The sequence below is a fragment of the Phoca vitulina genome, unplaced genomic scaffold, assembly GCF_004348235.1.
Source record: "Phoca vitulina isolate PV1807 unplaced genomic scaffold, GSC_HSeal_1.0 scaffold4, whole genome shotgun sequence".
Classification (NCBI taxonomy): Eukaryota; Metazoa; Chordata; class Mammalia; order Carnivora; family Phocidae; genus Phoca; species Phoca vitulina.
In genome coordinates this window covers 77,092,710-77,105,509 of record NW_022589707.1, presented here as the reverse complement: position 1 = coordinate 77,105,509, position 12,800 = coordinate 77,092,710, and the positions used below count along the sequence as shown (strand labels likewise).

Below are 12,800 nucleotides of genomic sequence, written 5' to 3'. Positions count from 1 at the left end.
ATGATTCCAACTGACTTAGTGAATGTTTGAATATTGGGTCATTAAACTAGAAAGTTGGGTTAAATGGTATATAAGTAAAAGTATTACAATGTACTTTATTTTTTAAGATTTGTTTGTTTATTTTGGAGAGAGGAAGTGCATGCCACACACATGGAGGGGGAAGGGGCAGAGAGGGAGAGGGAGAGAATCTCAAGTAGATTCCCCGCTGAGCATGAAGCCCCACTCGGGTTCGATCTCAGGATCATGACCTGAGCCAAGATCAAGAGTTGGATGCTTAACCTACTGAGCCACCCAGGCGCCCCATGAAAGGAAGTTGTTTTGCTTTATAAAGATTCTTGTTTCCTAACATTAGGGTATGAAAAGGCATAGATTTCTTTGCAGGATTTAAATGTGCTTGCCAGAATTCAGGTATCAAGATTCCTTTTTTTTTTTTTTTTTAAAGATTTTATTTATTTATTTGACAGAGAGAGAGACACACACAGCGAGAGAGGGAACACAAGCAGGGGGAGAAGCAGAGGGAGAGGGAGAAGCAGGCTTCCCGCTGAGGAAGGAGCCTGATGCAGGGCTCAATCCCAGGACCTGGGATCATGACCTGAGCCGAAGGCAGACGCTTAACGACTGAGCCACCCAGGCGCCCCCACCCTTGTATCAAGATTCTTGAGGTGCAGGTGGTTTTATTTCAGTTGATACTTGAATGCTACCCTGCTAGCATTGTGCGGGCGGCTTTATAGCTTTACGTAATTATTGAATTTCCTTCAGCAGTCTGAGGTAGATCATTCCACTTAAGGAAACTAAAATACAGGAATTTGTGTGATTTCTGAGGATCACATAGCTGCTAGATAGTAAAGATAGCATTGGGACCTAGCACTCCTGATTCTCAATCTCTAGTAGTTTTTCTCAGAGTTAATCATAGAAATATAAACTGGATCCTAATTAATATGGTATGATCTAGAAGGGAAGATCATTCCTGGCGGCCTTTCAGACATACAAACCACTGGTAATGGTTAAATGTAACATTTCAGGCAGTCTACTTTTAGAAATTCTGATAAAAAGATATGAACCGTTTAGGAAAATATAGGTATATGAACTTTTGACTATAAATTTCATTGGCCTTATAGATCAAATAATAAACTGTATAATGAGGAGAAGTTATAGTCTGCTATCTAGAATTATACTGTTTATCTTACCTGTGTTTTCATAAGCAGTGTATAGGAATAGCTAGAGAAGGTAAAATAGCTTGCTCTGGTATGGATTTTTTTTTTATGCCTTATTTTTTATTTTATTTTTTTACTGTTTGTAAAGGCCTTTTTGTTTTGATTTGCTTACCTCACATTATGTTCTAATATTCTCAGACAATATAATTTGTTGTTACACAATGATAGCAAGCATTATCTTATTTATAACCTTTAATTAAATCCATATCCTTCAGGTAAAAAGAACATATTCTCACGGTACTTACAGAGCTGGCCCAATGCGACAGATCAGCTTGGTGGGAGCAGTTGATGAAGAGGTGGGAGATTACTTCCCTGAATTCCTGGACATGTTGGAAGATTCACCATTTTTAAAAGTAAGAGAAAACAATATCAAGCAGTCTAAATTGTGGGTGTCACTCACATGCTGTGGGTGACCAAATCATAGTTGTTTCAGAAATACAATTCTTGTATAGTGTGTGTGCATGTGACTCAGATATTAATTATGGCAGAGCTAAGTGGTGAACCAAAAAATAACGCTTGTTGCTACCACTTTAGGAAATTAGGTTCCATCTGTTTATTAACTTTTTATAAACTGAGTATCAGAGGATTTAAGAAGTATAGGAAGGATGCCTACTAAATTAAATGTTTAGGACAAAAGAATGGCAATTTGGCATTGTGGAAAACTGGCTTGGGAAATTGTACATCTGTATTTCAATCTTGGCTCTACCTCACTGGGTTGGGCAAGCCATTTAAACTTTCTGGACTTCAGTTTCCGCATCCATAAAATATTGCATTTAGGCTACGTAGCTTTAAGGCCCCTTTGAATTCTTTAAATGATGTCTAGCCAAATTCTTTTTATTTTTTCAGTAATCTGTGCATTCTAGAAAATATTTCTTCTTGTGGGCTGCTGGGGCTATCCCATTGAGAGAGATTTCTGAGCTGTATAGTTATTTAATCAGTAATTCAGAGGTCAGAATGTGACAGAATCCATTTGTCTCTAATATTTGCCACGTAATCTGTTATAGATCTATTCTTTTTTCACTTCTTCTTGTTCCGTTTTCTAACTTTTTCTAACTTATCTTTTTGACTCCAATCCATTCCCCTTTTATTTCCTTTTTTATTCCTTTTAAACCTTTTGTTACTTTTCTCTTTTTCCCAACTAGTGACATTATGGAATTTGATTGCATTTATTTTGAGTGGTATTTTAAAAATACCATTATTTAAATATTTATGTTTCAGATTTTAATTTTAAAGACAAATGAGCTAAATGCATTCTTTTAGGAGAAATTTCATGTGACAGTTCTACCCTTTCTTAAAAGGGGATGGGATGAATGGTTTTTTAAAATAACCATTCTCACTCTTCCATGGACAACGGCCCTTAGACATTCCTCTTTTTTTTTTTTTTTTTAAAGAAAAGTTGCTTTTAGACCAGCAAACTCTTTAAGAAACTACTAAACAGAAATAGATTTTGATTTTGATTTGGTTTTCCTTTCTGTTTTGTTAAATTTTCATTATAGCTAATCAAAGAGGTATCCATTTTTTTGAGATATCTATTTTTTAAAACAAATTGTTCATTTTTATTGATTCTCATGGAGAACACTTGCTTATTTTGCCAACTTACTAACATCATATGACCCTTATATTTGGTAGAAGGAGGAATAACAAATGATGAATATAGTGAATCGTAATTCTGGCAGGGTTAAAAGGAGGGAGCCATCCAAGAATAATTACTCTTGGTATGTTTGAAATCCTATTTTTGAAGGAAAATATATGACTACATAGGAATATATTCAATATAGGTTTGTATTTCAAATGTATAAGTATTAAAGGTATATATGAAAGTTTGTCAAGGGGGCAGTATTTAATGTATATTTGAAGATGCATTTTGAAAATAATTGGTTTCTATGTAATTATTTGCCTCTAGTGTACACTGCCATGGGGGACCCTATCTAGTCTAAAATTAGAGAGTCGAAAAGACAGTGATGATGGTCCCATCATGTGGGTACGCCCAGGAGAACAAATGATCCCTGTGGCTGATATGCCAAAGTCACCTTTCAAAAGGAAAAGGTATGTTGAATACCAATTTTTATTGCCAGGGATAGATGTACATTGGGTGAGTGTGTGTGTGTGTGTGTGTGTGTTAGTTGAAAATTGGAGAAAGAAGAAAGGGAACATTTAGAGCATACTTGGAATGTGAATTCAAAAATGGCTACACATGCTAATGAAATTTCTTGTAAAATATCAAATATAAATAAGGCTTGAAAAATGTGGGCAAATGACAATAAATTGTAATTAGGAATGGAAAAAATGTCCTTCACAACAAAGACATTGTAAACTTTTAGAATAAATTTAATAAAAAATATTCAGAACCCATATTAAGAAAACATAAACATCTTCTGGAGGGTATAAAATAATACTGAAACAAATCAAAAACTCTACTATGTTCCAGATTGGATAAAAATGATAGGCCTTTGAAATTTTTGGCATTTTAGTTGAACTCACACTTCCAGCACTGGATTTAATGATTTTAAAGTTTAGAAGGAAGAATAAGTAAAGTCAACAAATAGCCAAGAAAACTGTGAAAGAGAAGATAAGTGAGGGGGGCCTTGTGTTACTAGATACTAAAAGTTATTATAAAGCTCAAAAAGATCACTGGAGTAGGGTAGAGTACCCAAATAGATCAAAGTATATTGAGAACTTAATGTATGAGATAGATGGGAAAAGGAAGATTTATTTAATGAGTAAGGATGGCATAATTGAAGTCCATTTGAAACAAAACAAAGCCATAGCCCCTATCTCATATAGGAGGTAAGTTAGAGATTTGAACATAATAGATAAAAAAATTAAAATATAAGAATAAAGTTTTTAAACCTAGGAGAGACCTTTCTAAGCAATATAAAAATATGTAACGACAATACTATTTATGAGAGAAAAGTTAACAAAGTTCAGAACTATGATACACTTAACTAAAACATTTTGTAACATGTGACAGACTAAAGTTAATATACATAGAGCATTCCCAAATTGATAAGAAAAATGTAACATATCCCAGTAGAAAAATAGGCCTCAGCCAGTTATATTAAAAGATTTATGAGATATTATTTTTACCTATTACACTGGCAAAAAAAGTAGAACAATAATATTATAGACTCGTAGGTATGTGAGGAAACAGGATCATTTATATATTATTGGTAGAAAGATGAGCTGCTATAATCATTCTGTAAAAGTAATTTAACAATAGCTCATGAAGTTTAACACATGTATACATTCATACACTCTTTGATCCAGCGCTACCACTTTTGGGAATCTGTCCTAAGAAATGAAAGCACTAAAGGTAAATGTATAAGAATATTAATTGCATCATTATTTGGAGTGAGAAAAAGAGTTTAAAATGGTCTGAATGCCCATTAACAGTGGAATGGTTGAATTCATTTTGGTACATTCCTATTAAGAATATGGCGAAATAAAATCTTTAAAAAAAAGACAACCCCAAAACCCCAATATCCATTCCTTTGGGGCTCCTAGCTGGCTCAGTCGGTGGAACATGTGACTCTTGATCTTGGGGTTGTGAGTTCGAACCCCATGTTTGGTGTATAGATTACTTAAAAAAATAAAATCTTAAAAAAAAATATGGTGAAATAGTTCAAATAAATGAGTTATTTATGTGTGTTGATCAGGAAGATTGTTCATGACATTTGAAAAGAGCAAAATATAGAGTAATATGGCCAGTATGATTCTGTTTGTATGAAAAGAAATAAACATGTGTTAAGTGTATATTTATGTGAACACAGAAAAGTGTGGAAAAAATGTACACAGAGTTAACATTGGTGGGAATGGAGTGGGTGATAGATACCTTTTTTTAGGTCTATAAAGATGTTTTATTATTAATTACAGTGATTATTAATCTTAAAAACCAGGGAAAATGGTCACTGAGTAAACTGTAGGTTGCATGAGGACAGGAGCCCATGTTGTACTTGTTACTTAATGTGTCTCTAGCACATAAACAGAGTGCCTGCTGCTTAATAAATATCTGTTGAATGAAATTTTTACAAGTTAATTTATAAGTTGGTAGTAAATGATAAAATTGGCGTATTTCTCAGTGGTTCTTAACTAGGATTTATAAATCATTTAGAGATCTGAAAGCCTCTCCCCAGAACAAGTACAGATATCCACAGAGTTTTACATGTAATTTAAGGGAGTTCACCAGCCCTCTGAGGAACCTGCTTGTATGTACTTCAGGGATTAGCATCCATGTAATATGATTTCACATCACATTGTAGTCTGAGCAACTACTAACACTGCCCAAGGCACAGTGCTAAATGCTTCATATAAAGTCTTTTTTTTTTTTTAAGATTTTATTTATTTATTTGATAGAGCAGAAGTAGGCAGAGTGGCAGGCAGAGGGAGAGGGAGCAGGCTCTCCGCTGAGCAGGGACCCGGACGCGGGGCTCGATCCCAGGACCCCAGGATCATGACCTGAGCCGAAGGCGGCCACCTAACTGACTGAGCCACCCAGGTGCCCCGCTTCATATAAAGTCTTAATTCATTAGAATGTGGTGTTAATGACTACATCAAAAACTAATGATGCATGGTGATTAACATAACGTAATAAAATAAAATTAAAAAAAAAAAAGTGGTGTTAATGGGACCAGAGTTGTAGGCTTGAAAGTCTCTTAGCTTTCCATAGGAATTAAGGTCATCACCTAGCTTTCTGACGCCTATAGAACATCAATCACAAAGGGCAAAAAAGGTATGTTGTGTGTGCGAGTGTGTAATACGACTGTAATACAAGAGTGCACAAAGAGCAGAGATTGAGAGTGGGAAATTAGAGAACTAGTAAGAAAGGGTGATTCTAGGTAAATTAGAGAACAAGTAAGAAAGAGTGATTCTAGGGGTTTAGATGAGGATGAGAGGAGAAAATTGTGGGGGCAATCTGGAATTGTCTCTGAAAGCAACAGAAAAACTATACAGAGGGATAAATAAGATGATGACTCCCAAAGAAATTCTCACTCATTTCCCCTTCTGCAGCAAAATTAGAGAGGGTTTTTGCATTGAATGAGGCTAAGTAAGTAGCAGCTTCTGTGTGCGTATCCAGGTGAGCAGTAGCTCTGAGAGAGTGCCGGTGGCAGGTGGTTGTCCTTCAGGAGAGAGCTAAGGTTTTCTTTCTGCCTCCAGTAAGTCCTGCGTGTTTTGTGGAAGCAGTTATTATTTGGTGTTTTCTTGCTATTTATTTGTTGGTCTTTCTCTCACTGGAGTATGAACCTCTCATGAATGTGGGGAAACTTGTCTGTTATTTTCATTACTATCTTGTTCACGAGCTGCAGTGCCTAGAGAGGACCTGGTATATAGTAGGTATTCTATAAATATTAATCCATTTTTAAAGTTACCTGTTTGTTCCAGATATATATCTTACGTTAGCCATGTGACTTGAGTGGGGGCATGGTTCTACAGGTAAGACCCAAACAAACCTCAGGTAAAGATTCTGGACAGGGGAACTTTCGGGTAAACCACACCATCTGTAATTTAGTAGTCTGTCCACACTACAGCTGCCACTTTTGTGAAGCGTATGTTAGAAAAAGGAGGGGATTATATATGTTTTTGTTTGTACTTGTCCATTTTAAAAATAGAACCTGATTTGGGAGCAGGTGATTTAAAATTTCCTTCTGTCTGAATTACGTGATCTAAATGCTTCATGGCAATTAAGCCTCAGTACATCAATACAAATGTTTGAAGGCAATTAAACCTTAACACGTAGGCCTGCCTCTCTCTCCCCACCTCCACTTTATATTATGTATATGTAATTTTATTTTGACAGAACGACCAATGAAATAAAAAACCTGCAGTACCTACCTCGAACCAGTGAGCCCCGTGAGATGCTCTTTGAAGACAGAACAAGAGCCCATGCAGATCACATAGGACAAGGTTTTGAACGACAGACTACAGCTGCTGTCGGAGTGTTGAAAGCTGTGCGCTGTGGAGAGTGGTATATATTAACTACTGCTTTTTTTGTTTGTTTTTGAGCTATTGCTATTTTAATGATAGGTTTTCTTGGCTTCTAAAATTTTTCTTGGGAAGTTTCTCAGTAATTCTCCTTACTGTAAGGAAAGTAAGTTTTATTTTTCACTGTATTTGGATATCCTAATTGTATAATTGCACTAAAGGTTTTCAGTTGTTAGAATGTAGTCTTACTCTTTTGGGTTTGACTGGAGAGGGAGAAGCAGGGCTCAGTCCCTGGACCTTGGGATCATGTCCTGAGCTGAAGGCAGACGCCTAACGACTGAGCCACCCAGGTGCCCTAACATTTAGATCTTATCACTGTTTTTGGTGTGTTTTTTTTTTTTTTTTGAAGATTTTATTTATTCACTTAGAGACAGCAAGAGGGGCAGGGGGAGAGGGAGAAGTAGGCTTCCTGCTGAGCAGGGAGCCTGACGCGGGGCTCGATACCAGGACCCTGGGATCATGACCTGAGCCGAAGGCAGACGCTTAACAACTGAGCCACCCAGGCCCCCCTTTATCACTGGTTTTTAAAAATTTCTTTTATGATTTGCCTTGGTATGATTTTTTTTCTTTTTTTTTTTGGATTTATGTTGCTTGGAATTTCATTTCAAAATCCATTTTTGAGCATCTTCTGTAAAAATGTGTTTGTATATTGCTAGTTAATTGAAGAATTTGGGATTTTTTTTAGAACTATATTTAAAGACACTATTAACTCCCACAAATAGAGTGATAATAGTTTATTAGCACTTTTCTAAATGAAGGTCTCTTAATTTATTAAGGGTTACTTAGGAATTTTAGATATAACTGCAGTTATATATGTCTTTCTTAGAAGAAAGTACTCTTCTCCCCATATCTACCTCTAATTTTTATGTAGTAGTTTCATCTTTAGCATTTAATTTGTTGAAGTATTGACCTTTAAGACAAAGCCCTTAGTTTTTTGATTTGCATAATTAACCAATTCAGATTATTTTAATTTTTCAAAATATGGTTATACATAGCTATAATAAAATGAGGTTAGTTTTTATTTATGTTTAGGTCAAAACTCATGGTTTTATCCCTTTGTTTAAATATGTAGAGTGATCTTCTAATTACATTTTAACTTTATTTCTAGGTACTTTTGTTTTGACCACAAACTATTTTTGCTTTAAATTTAATAAGGACTTAACAGAGTGAAACATTAATGGAAGATTCTTCATTATCTCATGTTCTTTTTTAGGCCTGCTCAACCCCGAATAACCAAAGATGTAATTTGTTTTCATGCTGAAGATTTCTTAGAAGTAGTTCAACGAATGCAGTTAGATTTACATGAACCTCCACTGTCCCAGGTATATCTTAAACTATTATTGTTTTCAGTTTAATTTTTATTGTAGAAAAGACTTAATGGTATTCCTGTTTCTTTTTTTTAGTGTGTCCAGTGGGTTGATGATGCAAAACTTAATCAACTGAGGAGGGAAGGCATCCGCTATGCCAGGATTCAGCTGTATGATAATGACATTTATTTTATTCCAAGGAATGTTGTTCATCAGTTCAAGACAGTTTCAGCAGTATGCAGTTTAGCATGGCATGTTCGGCTCAAGTTGTATCACTCAGAGGAGGAGACTGCTCAGAATACAGCTACTCACGAAACAGGCACATCACCAGATTCCACAACATCAGTTCTTGGACCTCACACTGACCATGTGATTTGTGCTGTAAGCAAAACCTCCTTGGATTCTAATTTTTCAGACAAACTTCATTCTAAATCTGAATTACAGCCGATTAAACATGAACCTATTGCAGCTGTAAGAGTCAAGGAAGAACCTGTGAATGTTTATATTCCTGAAAAGACTAGAGCACCGAATAATACGGATGGCAAGAATGTTAAAGCAAAATTGGATCATGTTCAATTTACAGAATTTAAGATTGACATGGACTCTAAATTTGAAAATAGCAACAAAGATTTAAAGGAAGAATTGTGCCCTGGAAGTCTCATAAGTCTAGTTGATACAAGGCAACATAGTTCACATTCAAATCAAGACAGAAAAGATGATGACATTTTGTGCTAAATTTGTACATACCATTTAAAATTCTTTTTTTTTTTTTTAAAGTTAATAATGTAATAAAGATTCATGAATTCTGAAAGCAAGCCAAGGACTTGCTCCCAAGTTTGTTACAAAATAGAGTTTATGTAGCTTTGTAACATTCCTCAGTGCCTGTCCATAACTGTGAAGGATCAAAGCACTTAGGGCCAGATGCACTGTAAATATTACAGGTTTAAACAAAAGGAGTCTTTAAAGAATCATTTGATTTGGAATTGTAGGTTTTAGAATAGAGCTGACATTAACATATATATATATATTTTTTGTAATATGAGCCAGAATTCTTTTTTGACAATTTAAGGCTTTTCCATAGAGCTTATTTATACCGATTTTTTTTTTCATTTTAATGTGTCAGCACTGTAGTGTAAATAGCTTTTAAAAAATCTTTTTAGTGTGATTTATACTGAAATGTGAGCCACTTAATAAAGGTTCATAATAATAAATATGTTTTCTGTTGGGTCTGCAAAAAGACAAACTGACAATTCAGTTAAGTCATTTATTTGGTCTATTACGTTTCTGCTGGTGTATCCATTTAGAGTGGTAATGGAGTGCAAATGTAAGTATTCGAATCTAGTGAATATTTAAATTCCCCACACTGTGTAAGCATTTTTGAAAACAAGATTCAGTTATGAAAGCATATTTATATAATGTGTGTATGTATGGGAATATATATAGATATGTATATCATATTTTGCATAACTTCTTAAATTGCTGAATAAGATGAATATGTGAAACTTCCTAGCCTCACTCCCTGGAATACATTTTAAAATATTTATATTCAACATTCAGAAAGCAGTTTAGGTAATAGAAGCAGTTTTATAAAGTTGGGAGAAACAAGGTCTGTGAGTGGTATTGAACTCTTCTAACTCATGAAGTTACGTGGCCAGATTACATAGCCCTAACGTAAATCTTCTCTATATAGAGTGTCTGGAATGAGAAAAAGTTGAGAAAAATGTTCTTACTAATAAGCACCTGTACTATATTTAATAGTAGCTGAGTAAAAATCTTTAGTTACAGAATGTTTAGTTGTGAGCAGTTAAAATCCTCTTTTACATTTTTCTCGCAGAACAGGAGGAAAGTGTGACAAATACAAAATCTTAAGGGCCATGACTCAACTGCCATATACAGAGATATAACTAACAAAATAAGATGCGTTACCTCATTTTTCTAAGGATCCTTCTCCCTACCTTTTTCCCAAAAAAGCCCTGGAAAGTAAAATTCGGGTAGGATTGCCAGTGCCTAGCTAAAGATTAAAATAGATCTCTTCAGTGATGGACTTCAGCACTATTTGAGACTGCTTCCGCTACTGTAATTAAAAGTCAAACAAATGTCTTTAATGTATGCTTTGGTATAAGGAACACTGCTCACTGCACATTTATTTTATCTTTGGTATTTTTCTGGGCTCATACTTTGGTTGATGACTTTTAACTGAGATTCTTTGTGCTGTCTTTTGTTTAGTGTTGCTGTTGAAATTGTTTCTGCTCCAGCCTCATTTGTGGTACCCATAAAACTGCTTATCTTTATGGTTAGGGAGAAGCCACTAAAATCAATTGCAGCAGTGACATCATTTCTGGCCCGCAGTTTAAAAGGGTTAGGCAAATACTGTAGGAAATCTCAATGGTTTATAGGAAATCAATATATTTGCAATATAGGAATTATCATGGGATAAGGAAGGCATAATTCATGATAATGTAAATAGGGATTTTGTTTTATATGTTACCGTCTTAGCCTACTCCTCACCACTTTAATCTTCTCTTTTAAGCTAAATTTATCATTTGCATCTACTTTTTGGGGATATAAAAGTTCATAGCAAACCAGTATTGAGAAATAGGAGAGCATGTGGTTAAAATGTTTTCTTTTTTAATTGAAGTGGTTAAAATGTTTTTTTTTTAATTGTAGGGTGATATATTTAACAATATTTTAGTTTTCCAGTAGTATACACTTAGATACATGAGATCATACAGTAATATTTAAAATGTCTTTAGGGTATCCCTCCAAAATATCTTGAGCCTTAAACTTTTAACTAAAAGACATATCTAAAACAACCACAGTGGTTGCTTTTAGGTAGAGTTCCTTATATAACCAATACTCAAAACTTCTCCATATTTTGAAAATTTATAAAGTTTTGTAAAATACATATATGTATGCATTTTACAATATAAATATATGAAACATAAATCAGTGGGCTCAAGATTTCAAGACACAGCTTTGTCACCTTGAATAATGTTATATCCCTTGTCTTACGGGTTATAATTTTTAAAATCCTCTTTGGATGCAATCTAAGAACTTGCTGATTACCTTTGTTAAACACACATAATTTCTATTTCAATATTGCTTTATATTAATGGTTCCCTAGTTACTACATTCCAGTTCTTTACCTGAACACACGTTTTTTTGTTGATTTTTCCAATTTCTTGGACCAGAACAATAAAGCACTTAAGATGTAGTTTCTATATGATCTTATGCTATATAAACAGTTATTATGTAAATTATTAAATCGATACACAGACCTTTAAAAAAAACTAAGGTACCTCAGTGGTGTCTGCTACAGTGCTTTTTTTTTTTTTTAATTACTTTGGTTCATACCTATTAGCTATTGAAGAAGTAGAATCTTTTCCATTCTCAGGTTAGCTGATTAGCTAGCAAAAGAATTAAGCATTTGTGCTATTTAGTTGAAAACTTGACTAAAGCCATATTCATTATCTCCCTTGTCCCTAAGGCTGCTGACCTTAAATAAAGATTAGGTTGATCAGGCACAACACTCGTGTGTGTGTGTGTGTGTGTGTGTGTGTGTAAGATTATTGGAAATACTGTTTATTCCCACATATATTCATTTTCAATCGTGTGTGTGTGTGTAAGATTATTGGAAATACTATGTTTATTCCCACATATATTCATTTTCAATCTATTCTATAACTTTAGGGAGGGAAGGGCCAGAGAGGGTAGGACGAATTTTATTTCTTGTGTTATGTCCTCAAGGTATTTCATTAGTGTTCCTGAGTGTGAAACGGTTTTTTTCCCCAAATACATAATGGCAGGTGAGATCATTTTTGTAAATAGATTAGCACTGTTTTGGTAAATTTGCATTCAGTTATTTTGTTGGACAAGTTTATTGTCATGTAAAGCAAATATCTAAAAATTCATTTTACATTTAGCAGAGATGCAAGATTTGTTTTTAGTGTGAGAGGAATTTTCCTTGTCTTCCACCTTTCAATAAATACTAAAATTGATAACTGTAATCTTTTTACCTTTGTTTTGTATTATTTTCTTATATTTGACATTTTATTTTCATCTCGTCATCTTCAAAAGGTCTTGTTTCTTTGTCTTCAAATGAAACCATAAGATCTTGAAAGTGATTCCAATCTGAAAGTCTTTTTTTTCTCTTAAAAATTATCAAAAGTTGACTCATGCCAACCTAGAATATTGAGGATTACCTTAAGCAAGGCTGTTAAACTAGTTCGGTGTGGGTGCTGGGATGGCATGCTAAATCACTTCCCTTCTCTCTAGACAGGACTATTTCTGTCCCAGGAGG

The 12,800-nt window shown here is 34.4% G+C and overlaps 1 protein-coding gene across 1 annotated transcript in view; it reads left to right on the top strand.

Moving 5' to 3' along the window:
* Positions 1-12,507, top strand: part of RSBN1L (round spermatid basic protein 1 like) — a 65,009-nt gene extending 52,502 nt beyond the window's left edge. Inside the window, exons 4-8 of the mRNA XM_032402295.1 lie at positions 1,430-1,567; positions 3,118-3,260; positions 7,009-7,176; positions 8,407-8,515; positions 8,597-12,507. Of these exons, the coding sequence (XP_032258186.1) occupies positions 1,430-1,567; positions 3,118-3,260; positions 7,009-7,176; positions 8,407-8,515; positions 8,597-9,235 (1,197 nt within the window). The 3' untranslated portion in view covers positions 9,236-12,507. The remainder of the gene's footprint in view (positions 1-1,429; positions 1,568-3,117; positions 3,261-7,008; positions 7,177-8,406; positions 8,516-8,596) is intronic.
* The last annotated feature ends 293 nt before the right edge of the window (positions 12,508-12,800 follow it).